The following is a 22,712-nucleotide window of genomic DNA, read 5'->3' on the forward strand; positions in this document are numbered from 1 at the left end:
AAAGTTGAAGAACAACTTGTGGTTTGCCAAAAATTAAAAAGGATCATCAGTAAGATAGTTTTACCTTGGCAATGAAAGTAATTACACATGATGTCAAAACAAATACAGATGCTCCTTTTGAGAAAAGGTCTTTTAGGGACACTGTATCAGCGGAACTAGCTATGAATTTTTAAAAGTTCTAAATTTTCATATTATGTCTATTACTGATTATAATTCCTCTGATTCTCAGTAAATATAGCCACAATTTTATTCAATTGCCATGCATGGTCTGTAGGCCTATTACTTTTCCTTTTTACCCACTTTTATGCTTTTTTGTATAAATACTTGACCTTGATATAGTTATGACTTTTTTTTTTGGTGGGATAAGAATTATATTATCTCTGTGCTTTCTCTTATTGTGAAGAATTCTCTTTTCTTATATTTGGTAAGATAAATACAGGGGTGATCTTTATATGACTAGAATGAGAAAAGTCCTGTGAGGTTCCAATCCCCACCAACATCAAGGACATGTAAATTGCAAAGCCATTATCTCCCTTGCCTATGAAAATAGCTCTGGAAAAAGCTAAAGCATATTCAGTTGTTACCATTTGTGAAGTTCTCCCTAGATGTTTTCTGGCGCTGAATGTCTCTAGAAAGAAATTACTGTCATTTGTTGGTAGTCTGAGGAGCTTATAATACATCTCCGAATCCTCTCTGTTTCCATCCAAAATTCTTAAATTGTACAGATCCATAGCACTTTGACCATGGCTGTCCACTGCTCAAAGACCCTTTTCTGTATGGAGATGATTGAGATCACATTAGCATTGTCAGGTTTTTCACTAGAGGCCATGAGGAATCATTTAGGACTCTTACGGCCAGCATCTGTAGGCTCTTACCTCCATGAATTGAATGGGCTGAGCAGATAGAGAAAAGAAGGCTGCTCATAGATTGCCCGCATAGAAGGGCGTAAGTAGCTCCCTCTCTGTATTGGAGAATAACTACTGATTTGACATGGTTGTGGTGCTCCCCATTGAGACAAAGAATATTAGCACTTTACAAGGCACCAAATAAACCCTAGTGGGTTTATTCACAGTTCTCTTCAGAACTGTGCATGGTTCTGGTCACTCCATTTGGAAAAATGCATTAAAATAGAAGTAGCTGCTGAGAAGGGTGATGGTAAGAAGGAAAGCCTGGTTTATTAGAGAGGAATAACAGATCCTGGCTTTTATAGTTCCACAAAAAGGCTGAGAAAAAGTATATGATTGGCTGTAGATAAATGTAAAGTAAATTCCAGGGTGGAAAGCATCTATTTAAGTGAAAAGATAACGGGCACAATCAGAAGTCAATACAAGCTAACCATTGGATTGAGAGCAGCCCTGAGGAGAAGGACTTGGGTGTGTTGGTGATGAGAAGCTCAACATGAGCCACCAATGTGTGCTTGCAGCCTAGAAAGCCAACCGTGTCTGGGGCTGCATCAAAAGAAGCATGGCCAGCAGGCTGAGGAGGTGATTCTGCCCCTCTACTCTGGTCTCCTGAGACCCCACTTGGAGTACTGCATCCAGCTTTGAAGTCCTCAGCACAGAAGCACATGGACCTGTTGGAGTGAGTCCAGAGGAGGGCCACAAAGATGACCAGAGTGCTGGAGGACCTCTCCTGTGAAGACACTGAGAGAGTTGGGATTGTTCAGCCTGGAGAAGAGAAGGCCTTTCAGTATCTGAAGGGGGCCTAGAGGAAAGTTGGAGATGGACTTTTTACAAGGGCATGCAGTGATAGGATGAGGCTTAAGGGCTTCAAACTGGAAGAGGGCAGATTTAGATTAGATATTAAGAAGAAATTTTTCACTATGAGGGTGGCGAGACCCTGGAACAGGTTGTCCAGAGAAATTGTGGATGCCCCATCCCTGGAAGTGTTCAACGCCAGGCTGGATGGGCCTTTGAGCAGCCTGGTCTAGTGGGAGGTGTCCCTGCCCATGGCAGGGGGATTGGAACTAGATGGTCTTTAAGGTCCCTTCCAACCCAAACCATTCTATGATTCTATGCTTCTTTGATTATTATGTTTACATTAGAAATTAAAAAAATTGGTGCTGTCATAGAACAGGCCTTCTGGAATAGCCTTGGCTATTGGAGCAGTGCACATAAAAGCCTGACTGATTTTAAAATGAAGCTTCATTAGTTTTTGAAAGGGATTAGATGATGTGGCACCTGTGGTTATCAGTGGACTAGAACAAGTGATCCGGCAGATGCTTTGTGGGAGCATCTCCCACAAATCTAGGAGATTTGTGCAGCGCATCCCCTCTCTAGAAATCAAAAAGAACATGATTATGATTATATTAATCATCTTTATCAGCCTTTTGGCTACAATTTACCCATGAGTTACTGCAAGACCACACCACATTAGGACAACACTTAACCTGTGTTGCAAGACTATGTAGAGTCCCATGCTTGCATGGCCAACGAACAGAAATTGCTGGAATAGAGGGAAACGTCACAAGGTAGTCATGTTCCTTTTTCTCTGCCCTCTCTGACGATTGAACCTAAAGTAGGAATGTAGGTAGTAGCTTTGCCACTAAGGATCTTTCAAAAGGTGGAAAAACTGTTCACTGTATGTTCACTGATTTTACTGTGGGCATGTTAATGAATGAATGTTAAGTGTCTGACAACCTAGTCCCAATTAAAGAATACATTTTAAGGCATTTTCAGGCATAATACCATTCCTTATGGAATTGTGGAAGAGCTGCCAATGACTCTTTTATGGACGAGATACAACAGAGCTAACAGGTAGACTATGAATCCAAATTTGCCTCAAGCTCTTCCCTGCATGACAGACCATTCAGGGAAGAATTTCCACACTTCTGCACTTGAGTCAGTGCCTAGAGATATGAGAGGAAATGGGAAGCAGGTCTAATCTCTGTTTCTTTTCCTTGGCAATTTCAATTCATGAAAATACTTTCTGTGCCCCCAAATGCAAATCTTCCTCTGCTGATCTCACTTTCTTCTCTACAGTCTTTAAACAAAACAATGTGATATTAGAGTTGGCTTAGAATGAGAAGAAGTTGCTGTGCTAGCTAAAAAGTTGGCACCACACCTTCTATTCAGAATGCTGCACATTGGTGGTGTCTGTTCAGATAACCTCTAGCTACGGTTGAGTAATACCACAAATGGGGAAAACCCTAGAGAAATAGGAAAATCCCTAACTGTTTGTGCATTGTGTAAGTATATTTTGCTTAGGCTCTTTGCCAAAGCAGATATGAATCAAAGATGCTCTCTGTATAGGAATAAAATGTACTATCATGTTCAGGATCTTATTTTTGCATAAGACACCCACAGCATTTGTGAAAGGGGAAGAAAATTTCCATTCTGGTTTTAGTGTGTTATGTTTTTCTATTGCATTCATCACTGAAAATTCCTGAAAACAAAAGATATAGAAAGTGGGAGAGGAACTTGGTTAATTTATTTGAGTTCTTCTTTGAGACAAATGGTCTCTTTTGACTATTTTGCAAAATGATTATAAAAGAAAATACCACCACCACCCCCCTTGGTATTGTACAATAAAAAAACCCACTTATTACAAAAAAGGAATTGAGCTGTGACCAAATGCTCGCTGTAACTGGCAAGTGCTTGTGCAGATGTTTGATTATTTATGTAAACCTTCCCAACAACTCCTCACCCAGAACAAAACCAAGTGCCCAAGAACGGCAAAACATCTCCCTACCAGAATAAAAATCACTGACAGATATGTTTCTTTTTTTTTCACATGGAGAAGATGAGAAAATAAACACAAGATGGTAGTGGAAAGTGCTCAAATGGTAGGATTCATCTGAGCAATAGTGAAAACCAAGATTTGATTAGGACAGACTAGAAGGTATATGAGGATTTCTGCATTGTCCTGCAGACCCACAGAAGTGTGTGGGTTTTTTCACGTTTGTAACTTAAGATACTTTATTTACATAAGATTTGCATTTTTCAGGTTTCATAACAGGGACTCCAAAGTACTGGCCTTCTTTAAATAAAAGGCTGAATCCTCTGAGTTTTGTGAGATTTTTGTTGTTTACTTCAATGGGACCTTGTTTTTTTTTCCTAATATATTTTTGCACCATGATTGTAACCAGAAAGAACGCTTTGTTTGATGATGGTGTTCTAAGAAATTTTGACTGGCAATTGAGAACTCTCTCAAGCCACCTAACCAAAATATTTTCAATAGTCTGGCTGCAGAATGGGAAATGAAAAATACGAAAGTAATTTGCTAAATTATCAACCTCATGAGAGATTAATTTCTTCCAGTAAGCAGTAGCTCAGCAATTAGTTGATCCAACAGTTAGGTTTTCTCACCAAGAAAGCTAGTTCCCTGACTCACTCACTCAATTTTTTGCAGGCATTTTGTATATTTGTCTATTCCACTCCCTAAGGCCATGGAGAACCTCAAGTACAGAGGCTGAATTCAAATTGTCCTTCTGCATACTCCTGCAGGGTTTGATTCGAAATAATTCAAAATTAGGGCTTTGAAACAGCAGTTAAAATTCCAGTGGAATTTTATACGAGTTGGCAGGTTCCACTTTTATTGGTTTAGTGTTGCACTGAATTATTCAGAAAGCTATAGTCCTCTTTGTATTGATGAATCTGCATTGGGAGAATCAGCTAACTACCAGTGAAGGCTGTTTTGTGTGTGGGGGCAGAAATCATTCATAAATGAGAAATATTTCTGTGAACATAGGGCAACAGAAATGAGGTCACATCAGTTACATTTTTCAGTCTTTCAGGGGGATTTGAGGAATTTATGAAACCATTGAAATAGAAGTACCCCAGTTGTAGAACAGTTATGTAAAGAAGTTTGGGTTTTTTTTTATTTCCTTCATTGAGTGTCAATGTAGCATTGTGAAGAAGCATCCAAAGTAATATCTGTAACAATGTCACAAGCAATTGTTATAATCCTCAGTCTGTGAAAGTATGACCATCTCTATGTTTTTTATAAAAAGTGGTTTAAAATACCACATTTTATTCATCTGTACTTTCATAAGTCATAGTGACAAACTGCAAATTGTAAAAGATGACAACTTACCTCCAGAAGTGATGATTAAAAATGTGCCAAAAGGTCAAAGGAATGAGAACTAATACAGGTTAGGTACTGGTGACTGGTTTCCTAAAGGCCTTCTTTAAAAACAAGCTTATCTAGCTAAAAACTTAAAAGCAGCAATGTCAGGCCAAAACCACGCTTCTTAGCTACTTCAGGCAGCTGCCACAGCTGCCATTTCTCACCTGCAGCAATAATACGATTTTGCTCTACAGCTGTGTTTATGAGGAGGACAGAATTACCTGTGGATGAAAGCCTCATGGAAGACCAAGCAATAGTTATTTTATGATGTGCTAATGCTTAATCCAGGCTGCAGACTCTGTGTTTGTCTACAACTTGAAAACTTCCAAACATCCTCTGAGAAGCTTTTGCTGGCTCTGAAACTCGCAGCTTGTTGGCTTATTGACAAGATTCTAAAGTGTTTTAAAAGGACTGAGAGTTGCCAGTCCATTTGAGAGCAGCAGATGGTGCCTGCTTCTTTTGTGGGTGTGACAAAAGTGTCTTTGTGAATGAGACACTGATTTTAAAGGCAAGCAGAGGAGAACATATATGCTGTATGCAAAGGACTACTACTATAAGTGCTATGTCAGAAACTTGAATGCTAGAACATCAGAAAACAGTATTTGCTGGCTAAGTAATAGCCTTTCTTTAGAATGTCATGCATAGTATTCAAAATAAGATTTGTTATTTTAATCCTCTACAGAATTTTGGTGTATGGTTAAGTGTTTATTTTACTGGGAAAATGGATGTACTCTGTCTGAAAGATAGCTGGAAACTTCTTAAAATCTCAGTGTCAGGTTCACTTTGCCTCTTACGAAAACACTTTCTGACTTGGACATGGTAAGTACTGTGCCTGAGTAATTTCATTTTCAGGATTCTGAGCCAGATAGTTCTCAGTAATAAAAAGGCAAGTCTTATTTCTAAACTTCATTTGCAGTTACTGTAATAATTCCTTCCATTGGCCTAGCGTGACCTTCTAAAAATCATATAATATTCAACAGTGTTCTAGGTATCTCCCATTAAAAAAATTGCTTGGATTCTTTGCCCTGGTATGAAGCAGTCCATTGTAAAGTTTGAAAAAACAATACATAAGCTATTGGCCAGTGTGAATGGGAGTATGTGGTAAAAAGATGTCTGTATGTGATGGAACTGTTGTACTTGTTATAAAAATTACACCTCAGTAGAAATATGTTAAAATAAGGGTAATGCTGATCTTGTGTCCCCGTATGTATCAGGCTGTCATATGCAGTGGTGCATATGAAAATACATTTTCACTGTATTTGAAAATCTTTTTTTTTTGTCTTGAGAATGATTTCTGTTGTGAACTGTGAATATGTTTACTTGTTTAAGGTATGTTTATATTTGTGTGCAATGATTAAGCAATATTTATTTTTATTGTTACCTCAGCTTTTATAATATTTTTTTTTCTGTTTGCAGGGGATTCATTGTAAAAGCAAACCTTCCAGTGAGTATACATCATTCACACTTTTACTCCATTTATTTTTGGAAGATAAAGATAATTTATTGAGGAAAATAAATTCACTTTCCTGGTGACATCAGATCACTGTCATCTAACAGGATATTTACCACCAGTTTCCTTGTAGAAAACATTGGAAACTGGTAGGCCCTGATAAATAATAGATTTGAAATGATTGTGCGTTATTGCCTTATAATTTTCCTTACCATAAATGATCATTGGGAGAATTTGCTTAGTCATTTCATGTGTTTTTATTGCTTCTACTTATTATTGCCTACAGTAATAATACAGGATCTTGAATTACCTGAACTCTGAAGCCTCCATCAATCACTCCTCCATTGCCCATGGTCACTTGGCAGGGAAGTATGAGGCAGCTGCCTTGCCAGCAGTCCCCTCGGAGAAGACAGTCCTAGCTGGAGGCCCAGCTCTGAGCGCTGCTTGTCTCCACAGTGCCTTTTCTGGGTCCGTGTGGCAGAGCATCCACAGAGAGGGAGAAGCTGCAGCCCTGAGCCGCAAGCGTGTGAGATGCTGATGCTATGGCGTGGGGCGAAAGCCAAACTTCAGCTGTCATGAGTCTAACTCTGAAAGTGTGGTATTTATGGCACACGTGTTGAGGGGGAGAGAAAGAACACGGCTGTGGAAGGGATACAGTTAAAAGTCCCACCTGAAAAAGTCTCTACACTTCTGCCGGTGAGCAGAGTGAACCATTGGTGGCTGGTCCAAGGATTGTGAATGAATCTTTTTAGGATTAGGCAGCTGAGCTGCTAGTTACACAAACTATGTGGAAGGAATTGTAGAAGAGGAGAGAAACAGGGGTGCTGTCCTTTTCTCTGCCTAGCTGAAGCATGCCTTCATGCCCTTGGGCAGCACAGGCTGGGGAAGCCAAATCCTTCAACCCTGGCCTCAAAGGGAAGGACACCTGCAATGCTGTTGATTACGAGTTAAAGTCTGTGGTGGGTATTACACAAATGCAGATCTAGATAGTGGAGACTCACTACAGGTACCACGAGGTGGTGATTCATTCCACCCATCTTAGGACAAGGTGAATTATGTGCTGGGAGGGAGGTGAGAGGGGTTCTCCCTCTCTGCTGACAGCCAGAGGTACTTAGATGATGCACATAAGCTTAAACTAGATGTTTAACTCTTAGCTGGATATAGACTTTGGGCACTGAAGAATTTGTAAACTAAAGATCCTTATCTTGCAAGATGATATACATAAAGCAGAGCTGGTTGTAGGTTTTCAGTTTTTGCCTGAGAATAACTTATCAGCTATCTTTAATACAAGTAACGTGTAGGATGACTCAGCCTTATAGGGATGATGAAAAAACATTTTTTTAGTCTTCATCCTAGTTCACTTGTGCAACAGTGGGTGTATGCTCATTTCCATACTTCCTTTTCTATAGTCATTCTTTTTATTATTTATTACTTGAGGTAAAATTACCTTAAAAGACCTTAACTGTATAATAGAGCACCTTTGCAGTAGTCATTGCTTTTAGGTGCAACAAAAAGATGACTTTATTTCCTAGAATTTGCAGGAATTCATCATCTCAGTTGTATTTGTCAACATAGCTTTGACTCTGCCTTCTTTCTCCTGCTCTTAGTAGTACCTAAGGGATACTGTAGTATTTGAAATTCACTCTAATACATTCGGACATTGATGTTAATATATCAATGACTTAAAAAAGACTTACATTCTCAGAAAATTTGTTTGGCACAATGTATCACTGTGTTGTGCATTCTCCTTGAAAGTTTGAAATACTTTCTAAACATACAACTGTGAAACCCTTCTAATTTACTGTGCATTGAAATCTATTGTGAAAGAGAGGCTGTCATCCTGAAATTTAATCAATTTCATAATTGGGGTAAGTACTTTTAAGTAGCGAATTTTGGTGTTTATTAACTGAAGTGCACCATGTGCTTATCTTAGGAGAGGATATCTAGTTTATGAATGTCATTGAATCATCGTAATGCACAGATGCAGCAGATACTGTGGTAAATCATATGCAAATAGGTTTGAAATGCTACTGTAATTTATACTCATGGAATGATGCTCCAGTGAACCAGTTTTAGTGTGCTTTAGATATACTCGCAGATCTAGCACTGTCAGTATCCTAAGTAGTTCAGATTCTTACAATTCTTGTAGGGAAGAAATATCAGCCAAAAAACCAGTTAGGATTTTCTATGGGGTGTTGGCCTGGGCCTGTTATTTGTGGGTTTTCTCTGCAATTCTTTTTGCTGTTCTCCAATTTAATCTTCTTGCCTGAGGCTTCAAATTATCCACCTAACAATTTCTATTGCGTATCTATTGCTCAGCTGTGGCATACATAAGTGTATGTACTCTGAGTGTACATAAGGTGTGTTTCGCTGTCGTGACAGTTCGGGTTGATTGCTGCATCATCAGATAAAAAAAATAATCTGCTGTGGTTGAGCTGATGGCAAAAGTACAAGGAAAATGTCTACATGCTGAATAATAAGCCTTGGCTTCTTTATGCCCGGGCTGATATGTGTCCATAATTAAGGAATCTTTTATTACAGCAACAATCCCTCTCTCATGTAGGGCTAATTACAGTTATAATTCATAAACATAAAATTTAGGCAAGATTTATTTAGGCAAGATTTACTCGGCAAATGTTTTGTGTAGCAAGATGTACCTTTATGTCCTCTGGGGTGTAGATTGAACTGCTCATGAGAAAAGGAGAGAGGTGTGTGTGTTCCAGAGGAAACTATGTAAGGTGGGGATTAAAAGATGATAAGGTAAGAGTTTACTGAATAATTAGTCAGAAATGAGTCTCATACTGTGATGATTTACGGAATGAAAATTATTTTCTGTCAGCTCTTGCTTGTATCATATATTTATTGCGATCCAAAACTAATATCCTCATGCATGATATCCATTTAAATTATTATTAATAAGTTTTACAGCATCTTTTGCAATTCTCAAAATGTATCATAAAAATAATGGAAAAAAGTAGAAAGTGGAAGAGTCATTTCATTTTATCCAATGTATTATTTGTTTGTTCTCAGTTTGAAGGTAGAAACTCTGATCAAGGAAGACAGTGTCCCTGCTTACAGACAGACAGTGGTCCCTAAAACTGTGTTTGTGCATCTGCCTGATAATGATCCAATGTCAGTAGGGAACCAAGGTATGACTTAGGATTCTCCTGAGATAGTCCCAGGCCTGTGACATCTGATAATACCATACCTTTGGCAGTAATAACAAAGGACCGAATTCAATTAAGTCGTGACAATCTCTCCTAAAAATAAGTAGGGTCAAGTAATATGCTCAAATTCACCCAAAGAGAATACTTTGTGAAGAACTGTCAGCTTTGACAATGTATATATATAGATATATATATATACAGACACATTGCTCTTCCTTCGAATCATTTCTACACAGGCACAGGAATAGGCAAGATTAGGCCTGGATCAAGACATTTACACCAATAACCAATGAATTAAGCAGGAATAGTTGCTCCTGGATACCATTTGGTATCTGCAACTGCATGTCATACAATGCAGTCCAAAAAATAGCTTTTTGAGCAAAGAGACAGAGCTAAAACTAATCATTACGTATCACATTATTAGTAATAATTATCAGGTAGTTCTGCAATATAATAACCTCCCATTTAGCTGTGGGTGTATTGATTGTGTGTTGTACAATAGCTTTCCATCCTGAGATACCTTCAGGATTATTACACCACCCATTCTTGGAGCACGGAATTTAGTGGTCACATCTGGCTGCTGTGCACTGTATTACTTAAGGCTGCCTCATCTCTGTGGAAAGATGTTTATAAATTCTTCAAAAGTCAATGTACTCCACTGTGCTTAAAGCCTAATTTTTATAGTTTGTATGATCTGTGTTTTTCCTTTGGTTTGCACAAATTGTCTTCTCTCATAGCCAATATTGCCTTGGATAATTGAGAGTTGACTCTACTGGCAGTTGAGGTAAAGTGTCCTTGTTTTTCCATACTTTTCCACTTAGTTCATATCAGCATGTCCTGTTGCCTCCAAAAGGTGCTTAATGACACAAAATCAGGGTAATGGAGTGGAGATTCAGGTGTGAAGCATTTTTCTTTTCTGACTTTTGATATGCATCATAGAGGACTTATTTCTCCTGATACGAAGTGTGAAGGCAACTTAGGACCTGGCAGATTCAAGCCAAGGTACCACATTTGTGTCAGCCTGTCTTCATATCCTGCATTTATCAGTATGCGATCCCTGACAATGGGCTTCAGCTGCAACTGGACACTGTGAAAGTGAGCATCTCATAATATAAAAAGAGGTCCTGTACAGGTTAATACACTTCCAGTCTTTAAATTTAGAGACTTTCCTTCATTGGAGGGGTAAGTAAGGGTAACATTTGCCCTTCCTCCTTCCCCACATCCTACCTTTACTCTGTGAAAACTGTGGATGTGTCTTCCATGCGAGTCAGTGGGCATCCACACTTGACAGCAATTCTTGGCTAGACATTGAAGGATGCACCTTTTTCTGATGATTTGAGTTAAGAGTGTTATCCCGTGTTTTATGGCAAGCAGTGTTGTGGCCCTGCTGTTTCATGCTGTGCTCTTCACCGTACTACTTGAACTCCTTCTAGGAGTATGTTCAGCAGTACGACTAGTAAGAGTCAAATGTTTTTTTGTTCTTCCAGCCTGTCCCTGGGGGTGGTGGTGGGTGGGTGGGGGGAGAATGTGCAGTGAAATATTTTTTTTTACTTCAGTGTCTTTTAACTTTCATGCTATGTACCGAAGTTAGAAAGGTAAGAAATGTTTTAAAAAAAATTACTGTGATGTAGGTACAGCTAAAATGAGGTGTGCTTTGTTGTACACCACAAAGCCAAGGGGCAAAACCCTATTTCCTGGCTATTTGTTCTGATAGTTTCTTGAACTCATAATTTTTGGGTCTACAAGCAATGTATGTGAGGTAGAAAAGCCCAAGGAATATGCACTGGGGATTAAATCCACTGTGCCAACATAAATTCATAAATAAATAACTGATTTCTGTGCAGGACACTTTGAGAAGTGGAAAGAGATGAAATCTGGCCAACTGATGAGATTTGGGGACTTAAGACTGTTTTTTTTTCTTTTACATTAGCCTACAGAAGATGGCTTTGCAAACTGATGTCCTAAGGCTTTAGGATGACTAAATTTGCATAGAAAAATAAAATGAGACATAGTAATGGTGTTCTGTGCCTACTACGATTTATACCTTGAAGAAGGCCTGGATATTATCTATTCTGCTCTTGCTGTTCTGGTCTAAAGGAGAAGTCCTACAGGTGTGAGGGATTTTTCCATGACTAGGAATGCAATGGTGCCCTCTTGTGTGAAAAATGATATTTTAACAGCAGTCGAGATCATCAGCCAATCCTAAAATTAAACTACTACCTATGAGAGTGGTCACAATATACAGGTAGTGTTTTGGAAAAACGTTTGAATAAAATATTAGTCTAGCCACGATCTAGAAGATCTGATTATTTAAAACCACTGTTAGTCTAGGTGTGCTCTGCTAGCCTTAACCGTTAGAGACATGTGAGTCCTTCCTCTTGCGGATTAACACAAAATCATAGAATCATAGAGTGGTTTGGGTTGGAAAGGACCTTAAAGATCGTCTAGTCCAACCCCCCTGCCATGGGCAGGGACACCTCCCACTAGACCAGGCTGCTCAAAGCCCCATCCAGCCTGGCCTTGAACACCTCCAGGAATGGGGCATCCACAACTTCCCAGGGCAACCTGTTCCAGTGCTTTACTACCCTCACCGTAAAGAATTTCTTCCTGATATCCAATCTAAATCTCTCCTCTTTCAATTTAAAAGTGTTACCCCTCATCCTATCACTACACTCCATGATAAAGAGTCCCTCCCCGTCTTCCCTGTAAGCCCCCTTTAGGTACTGGAAGGCTGCTCTAAGATCTCCCTGGAGCCTTCTCTTCTTCAGGCTGAACAACCCCAACCCTCTCAGCCTGTCTTCATAGGAGAGGTGCTCCAGCCCTCTGATCATCTTTGTGGCCCTCCTCTGGACTCGCTCCAACAGGTTGATGTTCTTCTTATAGAGCTGGACACAGTACTCCAGGTGGGGTCTCACCAGAGCAGAGTAGAGGGAGAGAGTCACCTCCCTTGACCTGCTGGCCACGCTTCTTTTGATGCAGCCCAGGATGTGGTTGGCTTTCTGGGCTGCAAGTGCGCATTGCCTGCTCATGTTGAGCTTCTCATCAACCAACACCCAAGTCCTTCTCCTCAGGGCTGCTCTCAATCCATTCTCCACCCAACCTGTATTTGTGCTTGGGATTGCCTCGACCCAGGTTCAGGACCTTGCGCTTGGCCTTGTTGAACTTCATGAGGTTCTCACAGGCCCACCTCTCAAGCCTGTCCAGGTCCCTCTGGATGGTATCCCTTCCCTCCAGCGTGTCAACTGCACCACACAGCTTGGTGTCATCAGCAAGCTTGCTGAGAGTGCACTCGATCCCACTGTCCATGTTGCTGACAAAGATGTTAAACAGCACCGGTCCCAGTACCAACCCCTGAGCCAGGAAATTTATTCCCAAACCCCATCTGTAATGCAGTTCCTTCCAACCTCCCTGCGTTGTTAGTGAAGCCAACTACATCTCTTGGCCATGTAAAAGTCTTAGGTAAAGTACTGGCTTTGCTGAAGTCATTGGTGACTTTCCTACTGGTTTCAGTAGAGCTAGAGCTTCAGCTTTGGTGCTTTCTCTCCCCCAGATATCATGTGCACAATGACATTTCTCTATATTTGTATTTGTCTTTGCAGGTGGCCTTTTTAATAGCTTCTGCCATGATGCTCCTGCATCTTTGTCTTCTATGGTACTGAAAAGCATGAAGATCTCAACAGTGATGAAATGTGTCCAAGGAAGCCCATGCTCTCTTCATTTAAACATTAAAGGAACTCTGAGTCTGGATGGTAGGAAGCAGATTTGCTACTGTATCATTTCTGTCTACTTTTTGCTTATAGGTGTCCAGCCAAATTTTGTGGCATATTGCAATATTTGTGTCCAAGCTGTTTTCATGCAGTTATATCAGAAAGATTTTTTTTTTGTGAAATCATTTACTACAAGCCAGGATAAAGCCCTGGCCTTTCTCAAGGGAATGAGAACTAAGATAATGAATTCAAGACAACTGAATTTTTACTTCCAACAAAATACACTTGTTCTCTACCCGTGCTCCAAGCTGCCCTTGCCTTTCTTGGTCTGTCACAGGTGCACACACACACTCTCACACAAATTCTGTCTGCACTGGTCACTCAGACATGAGTGACTGTCCCAACAGAAGGAGAAACAGTTTCTGTGTCTGAAGTTAAAATTCTGCGCTATAATCTATTTTTACTAGCACCTTGCCATTCATGTGCTTAGTGTGTTACCATTTAGGTATTTCCTGCTGTGCTTCATTCTGAGTTTATTTTTAAAATCTGCGTAAGAATTTGCATAATTAAAGCTTTAATTTATAGCTATCTGTATTAAATCCTTGCTCCTACCTCCATGTGTGTATTATATATAATGCCCCTTTTTTAGCAGAGGGAAAATACGTGTTCCTTTCACTTAGGAGGAAAGCTTATGATATGGTATATTTTAATTTCTTTTTTTGTTTTTCTTAAAGATGCTCAAATTATATTTTTGAAATCTTCTCCTAACTCATTTCAGAAAATATCCGTGGGCTGGAAATATGTTCTCTTTCACTGGACACACAGCAATCTCAGTGCACAAATGTGAGATTTGCTAGGAAAAAAAGCAAGATGCTTAATGGAAAGAAGGTAGACTCCTTTTTTTTTGGGTTGTTTTTCATTTAAATGTTTATGAGCCTTTGGAAAAAAATATATTTTGTGTCTCTCTTATTTTCTTCTTTTACTGACTTTGTGGAAAACTGCAATGAAATGTATGCTTCAGCATTGTCTAATGAAACCCCATAACAAAATGTCCTTTTGTAACCCAACCTATAAATTAAATTCTCTACCATTTTTATACTTCTTCCACTTACCTTTTTGCAAGAGAAGCTGCCTCTGCAAAGCCTAATTTTTATATCAATCTTGCTAGCTTTCTTTTCGCGCGCACCAAATTGTGGGGAAGCTTTCGTAACTCCAATTGCTAGGAAGCAGACTGCCACAGGGATTTTAAATGCATACATATGATTTATTTAAGTCCAACCACATCAATGGAATTTACACATATAGGTGACAGCCGAGTGCCTAAGCACTTGTGCACATCTGTCCTAAATTCATGGTAATTATTGCAACAGCAGAGTACAATTTTTTACTAAACTAAACCCAGAAGTCTGTTATTGAAATTTGCAACTGGGGAAAAAAAGAAAAGAACCATCCTTGACGAACTGTTTAAGAGAGATGAATTTTTGCTTTCAGTTACTGGTGGACAACTGTTATTAATCCCACACAAAATGTCTTACTTCATGTGCTTTGTAAATGTTATATTGATTGCACATGTGAAACAAAGTTCTTCTCCCAAACTGCTATTGCAGTTTACGCTCTGTATCACTTGATGATCAAACGTCCCTACAGGCAATGCAGGGCCAGCAAGGAACAGTTGGTAGCTTTTAGAGTAAGGTAAGTTTATAGGCAAGACTCAACAAACATATTTAATGAAATTGTCTTTGTTTCAGTTTAATTGAATACTTACTGCTATGACTGAGGGAATGACCTGATATAACTGGATGTCAAGTTTTGTCTCCTAAATTACTTTCTGTCTCACGAACTGTTACTGGAATGAATAAATTTGCTGAAGTCGCCATTAAATGTTTAAACGGACATTTTTTTCCTATTGTGCAAGCGTCTGTGCTTTTAAAAATGCCTACAAAGGGGGACTTTTGGTAGTATGAAAGACCTTTTTGCTTTTGAAGTTCAATAAGCATTGGGTACCTGTATTTCTTTGCTTTTAGGATTATTTCATAGCTTGTAGATATTTGGATTTCTGGAAGTGAAGAAGATAGCAACATCCTGGATTAGAAGTAATGATACTCTGAAATACCTTTAAGTGGTATCTGCTTCTTTTACATTCTTAATGCTACAATATATGAGACTGCTTAATGCTCCTTGTAAATATAAATAAATCTGAATGGAGAATATTGCTTGCTTAACTCTGATAACCAGTGGTTTTCATGTATTCTGGAAGTCATGCACAAACTTGATTTTATAAATGTTTTGAACAGGTACAGGTACAATTCAATTGCATTGAAGTCAATGTAGCACAACACATCTATGTGACCATGAAAACAGTACCAAATTACTGTGAAGTCAAGCTGAGTCAGGAATACTATGTTGAAGGTAGGAAAACATCTTAAACCAGATGTTTTTCAAGAAACATCTTTTCAAAGAAAGAAACCAACCCAAACCAAACCACAAAACCCCAAATGCAAAGCCAGATCATGTTCTGGGATACGCTGATCTAACTGATGGTAGATCATGCATGCCAGGACCAGGCTCATTCTGCATTTCGATGATTTATTTTGTGCATATAAATGTCTGACTTGCTATGAAAAACAGAGACCAGAGTTTGTATCTAAAAGGAAAACTGAACTACACTGTGCATTTGTCCTAATTGGCCTACTTGTGATTGGCATGTGCTCTTTCTCTGCCTGTAGGTTCAGTCCTGTGTCTCTCTGTGCATAAGACGGAGCTTCTGCTTCTCTTCATAGTTAGGCCATAGGTGGTTTCAGAGACTGAGGAAAGCTTAATAAGAAAGTGTAAAGAAATTTCTTTTTACTTTAATTAGCTAGCTGTTCCATAGCCTGTTTTCATGTAACTGGATTAAGATAAGGTGGTGTTTTTCCATGTTTTCAGGGTAAAGTGCCTACCACATGCATATGAAAACAGATATCAGCCAAGATACAGAGTGGCTGGTGGAGACAAATGCACCAAATGGTGGTGCAAAGCATGAAAGGAGACCCCTGGTTCGGTCCGGTGCCTGGGCTTGCCCTGCCTTCCCATCTCCAGAGCCTCTGGGTGGGCGGCTCTTGCCCATCGTACAGTATCAGACATGTTGTGGCTGTTCCACGCTTCCATAGAAGTAAAGCTTTTTTGTATTTAAAAAGCCTTTCATTTTCTTGATAAGTCCCAATGCACTATTGAAGTAAATATGTACTTTGTGAATAAAGAAGGGGGAAAATAAGGTTTTATAAAGCCCAGTTTTAAGATATTTTACAAGGGTGAGTACACACATGAAAATAGGAAATATTTCTCGGGGGAAAAGAACTGTATGGGGAAATGAGAACAAAGTGCTGCTCTGAGTTAAGCAAGGACAGGTGAAAACAGTAGGCAGCACGTTATGAGCTGATTTATTGTTCTTAAATCAAGATTTAAGTTTTGAAGATACAAATATTAGATATTAGTTCTGAAAGCGTCGCCTGGCCTCTAGTTCTGGTAAGTTCCCTGGGAGCTAAATAGGATATTTCTTTGTAAGACTAGAGTCGAGTCAGAATAGCAAAAATACACAGTTGTTTATGATAGAGGAATAAGCCTGGTAAACAACAAGAGTAGCTTTCAAGGAAAGAATAACTTAAATTATTATTATTTTTATTATTATTTCTATTACTTAAATTATTGTTAGGTATGAGATAAAGAAAGGCAATGTTATGTCCTAGATTGCCACCTTAAACTACTGATGAGGTTTTCCAGTAGAAACCCCGTACTGGTGGGATAGCTCTTTAAGGCAAGTTGTGATAGAATCTCTGTGTGTGGTAAGGGTACTTTTCTTTTTTGCTGCTTATGTAGAAGTAGATGTGAATCTACCTTTAAAAAGGGGTATAAGGTGTAGGTTTCCTGTTGGGAAGCTGTTAGATAATTTGGCAGTTTTTTTACACAGTTATATAAATAAAGCAGCATTGAAGAAAACTCTGTCTTCTATTTTGCAGATTGCAGAAACAGTGATGTGGGAAAATATATTCCAGCTTGTTCGGGTGAGATGATCTTCTGTGTAATTTAAAACTGTGAGATACTTCTGGTGACCTGTACAATGATATGTTTTCATAGCTGAATAAGCAGGGAACAAAAAGATGATTTACAACTACCACTACTTATAATTACCATGTAATTGACAAATAATGTCTTGGAAAATGTGTTTCTTTGTATTGACTTGGAAATGCTAGATAGCAGATAAAGATATCGACAACCTATTTAATACTTAAACTTCTGCAAATTGGTTTCTGTCATTTTCATGCACTTTGATTTGCTGGTTTTATATTTTGTCTATAGGCAGACCTCATAAATGGATTGAAATTAATTTGCCAAACTGCTGTCCTGATTTTGGTGTACCAAAATAATGACTATAAAAAATGAATAAAGTGAATACAAAATAAGGAATATAAAAAATAAAACATCCCCCCACATACTGTGTTTGTCTGACATAGTTGCACGTGTTCTTTGTGTAATGAAATTGCAACTTTTTGTAGTAGTATTAGTGTGTATATTTTAAGTATTTGTACATGAACTACATAAGATTTCAAGTACTAAGGTTGAGGTACAAACAGTAGGTGTCCTGGCCTCTCAGTATTGCCAGTTTAAAATGGAGTAATATTGAAATTTGTTCTCATGAAAATTATTATGTCTCATAAAATAAGAATACCTTTAGGAATATCATGATATAAAAATAACTAATTCAAACAGTCTAGGTAAGAATCTATAGATGTTGAATTTAATCTCCATCAAGTTATGAAATAAATTCTGTACCTTTTATAAAGAAATAACAAAATCAGAAACAATAAAGTAATAGAGAAACAGATGTGATAATTTCATGTTTGAATTTTCTTTTTCAGCTGGAAAGTTTGATTATAATGTAGACAGGGCAAGGAAAATTATATCAGTGAACGTATCCAATTTTCTTCGAGATCAAGATTATTATGTTCGCCTGTGCCACAAGTGGTTTACCTGTGAAGATGTAGGAGCGTTTGCTGTGGTGAGTTAAAGCTCCAAGCAGTTTGTTGAACTGGTGGGAGGTCACTTGTTGGTGGAAATGCTCACTGGGGTCTCAGTTATAGGAAAAACCCTTCTATATCTTTATTGAGCTTTATTAAAAGTCATTTATTGTCTTGGATTCATGACCATCTTTTTCGTTTCAGATCAAAGGGAAGGAATCTTTAAAATCAGTTTCTCTGAAATATTCTCAGCTACTCCCTTGTCTTTGCATTGAGGTAATACAGTCTGTAATTTTATATATACTTGTGTTACCGATTAAAGAATTTTTATCTGGGATTTGTGCTAAGAAAGGAGGAAAAATCTCTAGACCTAAGTTTTTGACTAAGGCTTGTCTGACTTTATGATTCTGTAAATGTAGAAGAGATATTTTAGGAAACACTAATTAAAACATGGAGATAAGAAAATGGGATACAATTTACATTAATTTATGGGAAGTATTGTGTAAGATTAATTTGACTGATTTTTTTTGTAAGCAATGAAAAGACAGAAAATTTAATCTGACTGAATTGCAGCATAAAATTTGATATAGTAGTGCATGAGAAACTAAAAGAGGAATTGAGGAAGCTGGGGGTGAGAACAAGATTTGTATGCTAGATAATACCTAGCTGGAGGGCTAACTTGACTACTCCTGTTGCATGGGGCTGTGCTAGTAGGAAGGTTATTTAAGGACCACACTTAGAGCAGTTCTTATATAAATGTTCTTATAAATGATATGGCGACAAAAGGTGGGAACGTGTGTCGTGGTTTGTGCCAGTACAAGTGGCGGAGTGGCTTGTGCCAAATCATCAGCCAAATGAGGCTTGCTGATAATACAGTTGAGAGGTGTAATCAAAATGGAAGAGGGTCAGCATAGGTGGAAGAGACTAGAAATCTTCATATGTGAAATAACTAAAGGAGCGTGAAGTGCAATGTATGAAGTGCAAGTTTGTGCACTTCCTCTAATAAAAAGAATTCTTGCTCTAAGATGTGAGTCCTCATTCAGAAATAACGGTGGAGGGAAAAACATCTGGGTGTAATAGTTCATCGGAGAATGATTAAATTAACATACTTACATGATGTAAACATGAGCAAAGGTCTAGTGGGTTAGGTTATTCCAAGTTAATAGCAAAGTATGGGCAAGGCCTTCTTTGAAATACTGTAGGTAATTCTTGTATCCATATTCAAGAACAATGAATTCAAATGGAAGATGTACATATAAAATCTAGAATGGCTGAGAAATGGAAAGACACTCTTACGTAGGAGATTCAAGGAACAGGTTTTCATTATCCTGGTAAAACACATGCAAAGAGAAAATATGCTTGCTGTCTAAATGCACACCAGAAGGGTAACTTATAAGGAAAATAACAGATTTTTTAAGCTAAGGCCATTCTTGCCACAAGAATGAAGGGGGATAAACTTAATTGCATGAGTATATTCATGATAGCTACAGATTTTTTTTTCTGATAATCTGAGAAGTGCAATTTTTGAATATCTTTCATAAAAAGGAATAAAAAGTCACTGAACCAATTTAAAATTATCTTGGTAAGATATATAGATACTACATGACCTAGTTTCTCAGTGAATTTTTGGGTATGATTTACCTTGCAGATTTAGATACCTAAATTTAAATGTCCAAATGTAGATACCTGCATTTGAATTAGATGTTCAGATTCTTATAGTCAGTGGAGATCTAGTTAATGCAGTCAGTTACTCAAGTGACCAAATGTAGATGGCCATTTTGGGATGTGCTGGATAGCACTGTGGACTCCACTGGGTGCATTGGTTAGACCTTCATACGGCTGCTGTAATAGTAATTTGGGCACTTTAGTCACACTCAGATGTGTACATTGTAGGTACCTAAAGTCACATATCTTAATATGCGAGTTGAACCACAAGGTCTTTTCCAAGCCTAGGGATTTCTTTTTCGTTCCACTCTGAAAGGTATGAGGTGACTGGAAAGATATTATTCCCCTCAGCATATACACAGAGAATTCCACAGTACAATTGCTGAGCAAACAGATGGGAACTGTAAGCAGCATGAATCTAAATAATTAGGGTACAGTAACAGCCATGCGCATATACTTGGAGATGGGGTTAAGTGTTAGTCTTCAGATTTTAAGGATACATCCTTTACCATAACAAAGGCCAGCAGATCTGGTATTATGATTCTTGAATGTCTTTTGATACCCCTAGAAAGTAATGACACTGTAAGAAACTTAATGAAAATCGATGTGCAAGACTTTCTAAATGAAATTTGGCTAAATATATGACTCAGAAGTAGGAATATAGTGCTAGAAGGGATCACTTTAGTTCATCAACTCCAGTCCCCCTAATGAGGAACAATAAAATAGATATCTAGTGCAAAATGTCCTTTAAAAAGACTACTTCCAAAGCTTTCTAATAAACATAGTATCTTTATCTTTGTTGGAAAGGTTTTCTGTCACATTCTATCTAAAATGTTAAAAATTGGTGTATATGAGAATCTTGTGCTAATGGCCACTTTTTGGGTTGTAGGGTTGGCTGGCAGTACCAGATGCGAGGAGGATACAACTTTGCCCTTTTGAAAATGGTAAGTATTGTGTGATTACTCTTTATATGAGTGATTTTCAGCATCTCCAGTAGTATGTCACAATTTGAAATTCATCTAAGGTGAAAACCATATATTGCAAAACTTCAAGGAGATCGTCATATTGGTTTGTTATACTGTGGGTAGATGGAATAAATTACTTTCAGACCAAATTATTCACCAAGTTTATGCCAATATAAACACTAAGTAACTTTCTTCATTTCCCACATTTTCTTAAGTCACACGCAAACTGGCCAGAGGGAACAAAAGCCACTGAGATCAGCTTTCAAATGCTGATATGAGCAGAAGGCTTCAAGAAGAGTTTTGAAGAAGGTGTCTGACACCCAACTTAAAGGAGGCAACAAGGAGTTGAAAAAAAAGAGTTAACTGCATATGGGAATTCCCATAATTAATGGAAAATTATTCACGCCATGGGAAATTGTTCGCACAAAGTGTTTGTGTTTGTAGTCAGAGTTTGGTCTGAGATGACAGGTGAAAAAGATATTGTCATATTATATAGGTCTTCAGTGAAAGTTTTACCAGGCAGATAAAAAAAGAAAAGCCTGAAAAAGTGTTTTATTGTGTTAAGTCCAACATAAGTACAATGATATTTTTTCCCTAGGCCATGCTAAGAAACCCACTAAGGGATTTTCATATTTGATTTAAGAAAAAAACCATGAGGGACAATAAAAGCACCTACCCATAACAGTGCATCCAAACTCTGTCTGTAGCTATGACTATTTCATGTAGTCAGATCTGGCTTTAAGGTCATCAAAGTAAAGCCTGTTGGCCAATATGAAGTTCTAACCTCCATTCTTAGTAGCTGTTCAGCCTGAGGCTGGGTCTCATGGGGCACAGATTGTTTTCTTCCAAATTTTCTGCTATCTCTACCTATTTGCTGTGCTTGGAATGGTGATGCTTTGCAAGTGCAGGAAACTGGGGTCATGAATCCCATGATTCCTTCCTTCCTTCCTTCTGTATTCTGCTTCTCCTTCCCCTCCTGCTGCGGTCATCCTCCTCTCCAATGCCATTGAATCAGGACTATGGGGACAGCTGAAGCCCAGGTTGCAAAGCTTTGGTAGTCGGAGGAAAGGCAGTACGTGCGTTGGCACACTGGAACTCTTGAAGCTTATTTTTGTCCATTTAGGAAGTTCCAATGGTCAATTACAATTGAAAGCTCATCGTACAGCTTTGATAAGGAAGGGAATATGGGAAATACTGTTTTACAGCCATACTTCGCATTTACTCAGCTATCCTCCTTGCAGGAATCTCAACCAATTTTTCAGGCTTTAGCACCCAGCTATTTAAGTATATAAGAAGTTCCAGCTTTTGAGACACACTGTTTTCTTTTTAAATCTTTCTTTTTCCCAACTGAAAGCTCTGTTTGCTTAAATACCTAAAGGAGATAGATTGGTTCTTTTTTTTACCTCATTTATCATTGATGTAATAAAGTTTGGATTATAGATTTAGTTGTGTGGTGGGAGGCAATTAACAGTTTTGTATCAGAAAGAAGCTCCCCTATGTAGTAACTGTTTTGGGTAAATGTAACTAAGAGAAGAAAAAAAGAAAAAAAAGAATGTCTATCGGTTACTAAACAATGTGATTACATGAGACTGAAGATGAATAACCATCTTATGATGATGTAAATAAGTAGGTGCTACAAAGGAGTAAAACAGAAGGAAACTCAGGTAATAAGTTAATGAGCAGGCCTGGAAACAAAC

At 38.3% G+C, this 22,712-nt stretch overlaps 1 protein-coding gene across 1 annotated transcript in view; it reads left to right on the forward strand.

Moving 5' to 3' along the window:
• Window positions 1–22,712, forward strand: part of IL17REL (interleukin 17 receptor E like) — a 51,666-nt gene that overhangs the window by 15,732 nt on the left and 13,222 nt on the right. Inside the window, exons 2-9 of the mRNA XM_054220284.1 lie at window positions 6,484–6,511; window positions 13,284–13,433; window positions 14,170–14,279; window positions 15,686–15,800; window positions 17,387–17,431; window positions 18,287–18,426; window positions 18,590–18,661; window positions 20,940–20,994. Coding sequence (XP_054076259.1) covers window positions 6,484–6,511; window positions 13,284–13,433; window positions 14,170–14,279; window positions 15,686–15,800; window positions 17,387–17,431; window positions 18,287–18,426; window positions 18,590–18,661; window positions 20,940–20,994 — 715 coding nt within the window. The remainder of the gene's footprint in view (window positions 1–6,483; window positions 6,512–13,283; window positions 13,434–14,169; window positions 14,280–15,685; window positions 15,801–17,386; window positions 17,432–18,286; window positions 18,427–18,589; window positions 18,662–20,939; window positions 20,995–22,712) is intronic.

This window comes from Rissa tridactyla, chromosome 1, assembly GCF_028500815.1.
Source record: "Rissa tridactyla isolate bRisTri1 chromosome 1, bRisTri1.patW.cur.20221130, whole genome shotgun sequence".
Taxonomy (NCBI): Eukaryota; Metazoa; Chordata; class Aves; order Charadriiformes; family Laridae; genus Rissa; species Rissa tridactyla.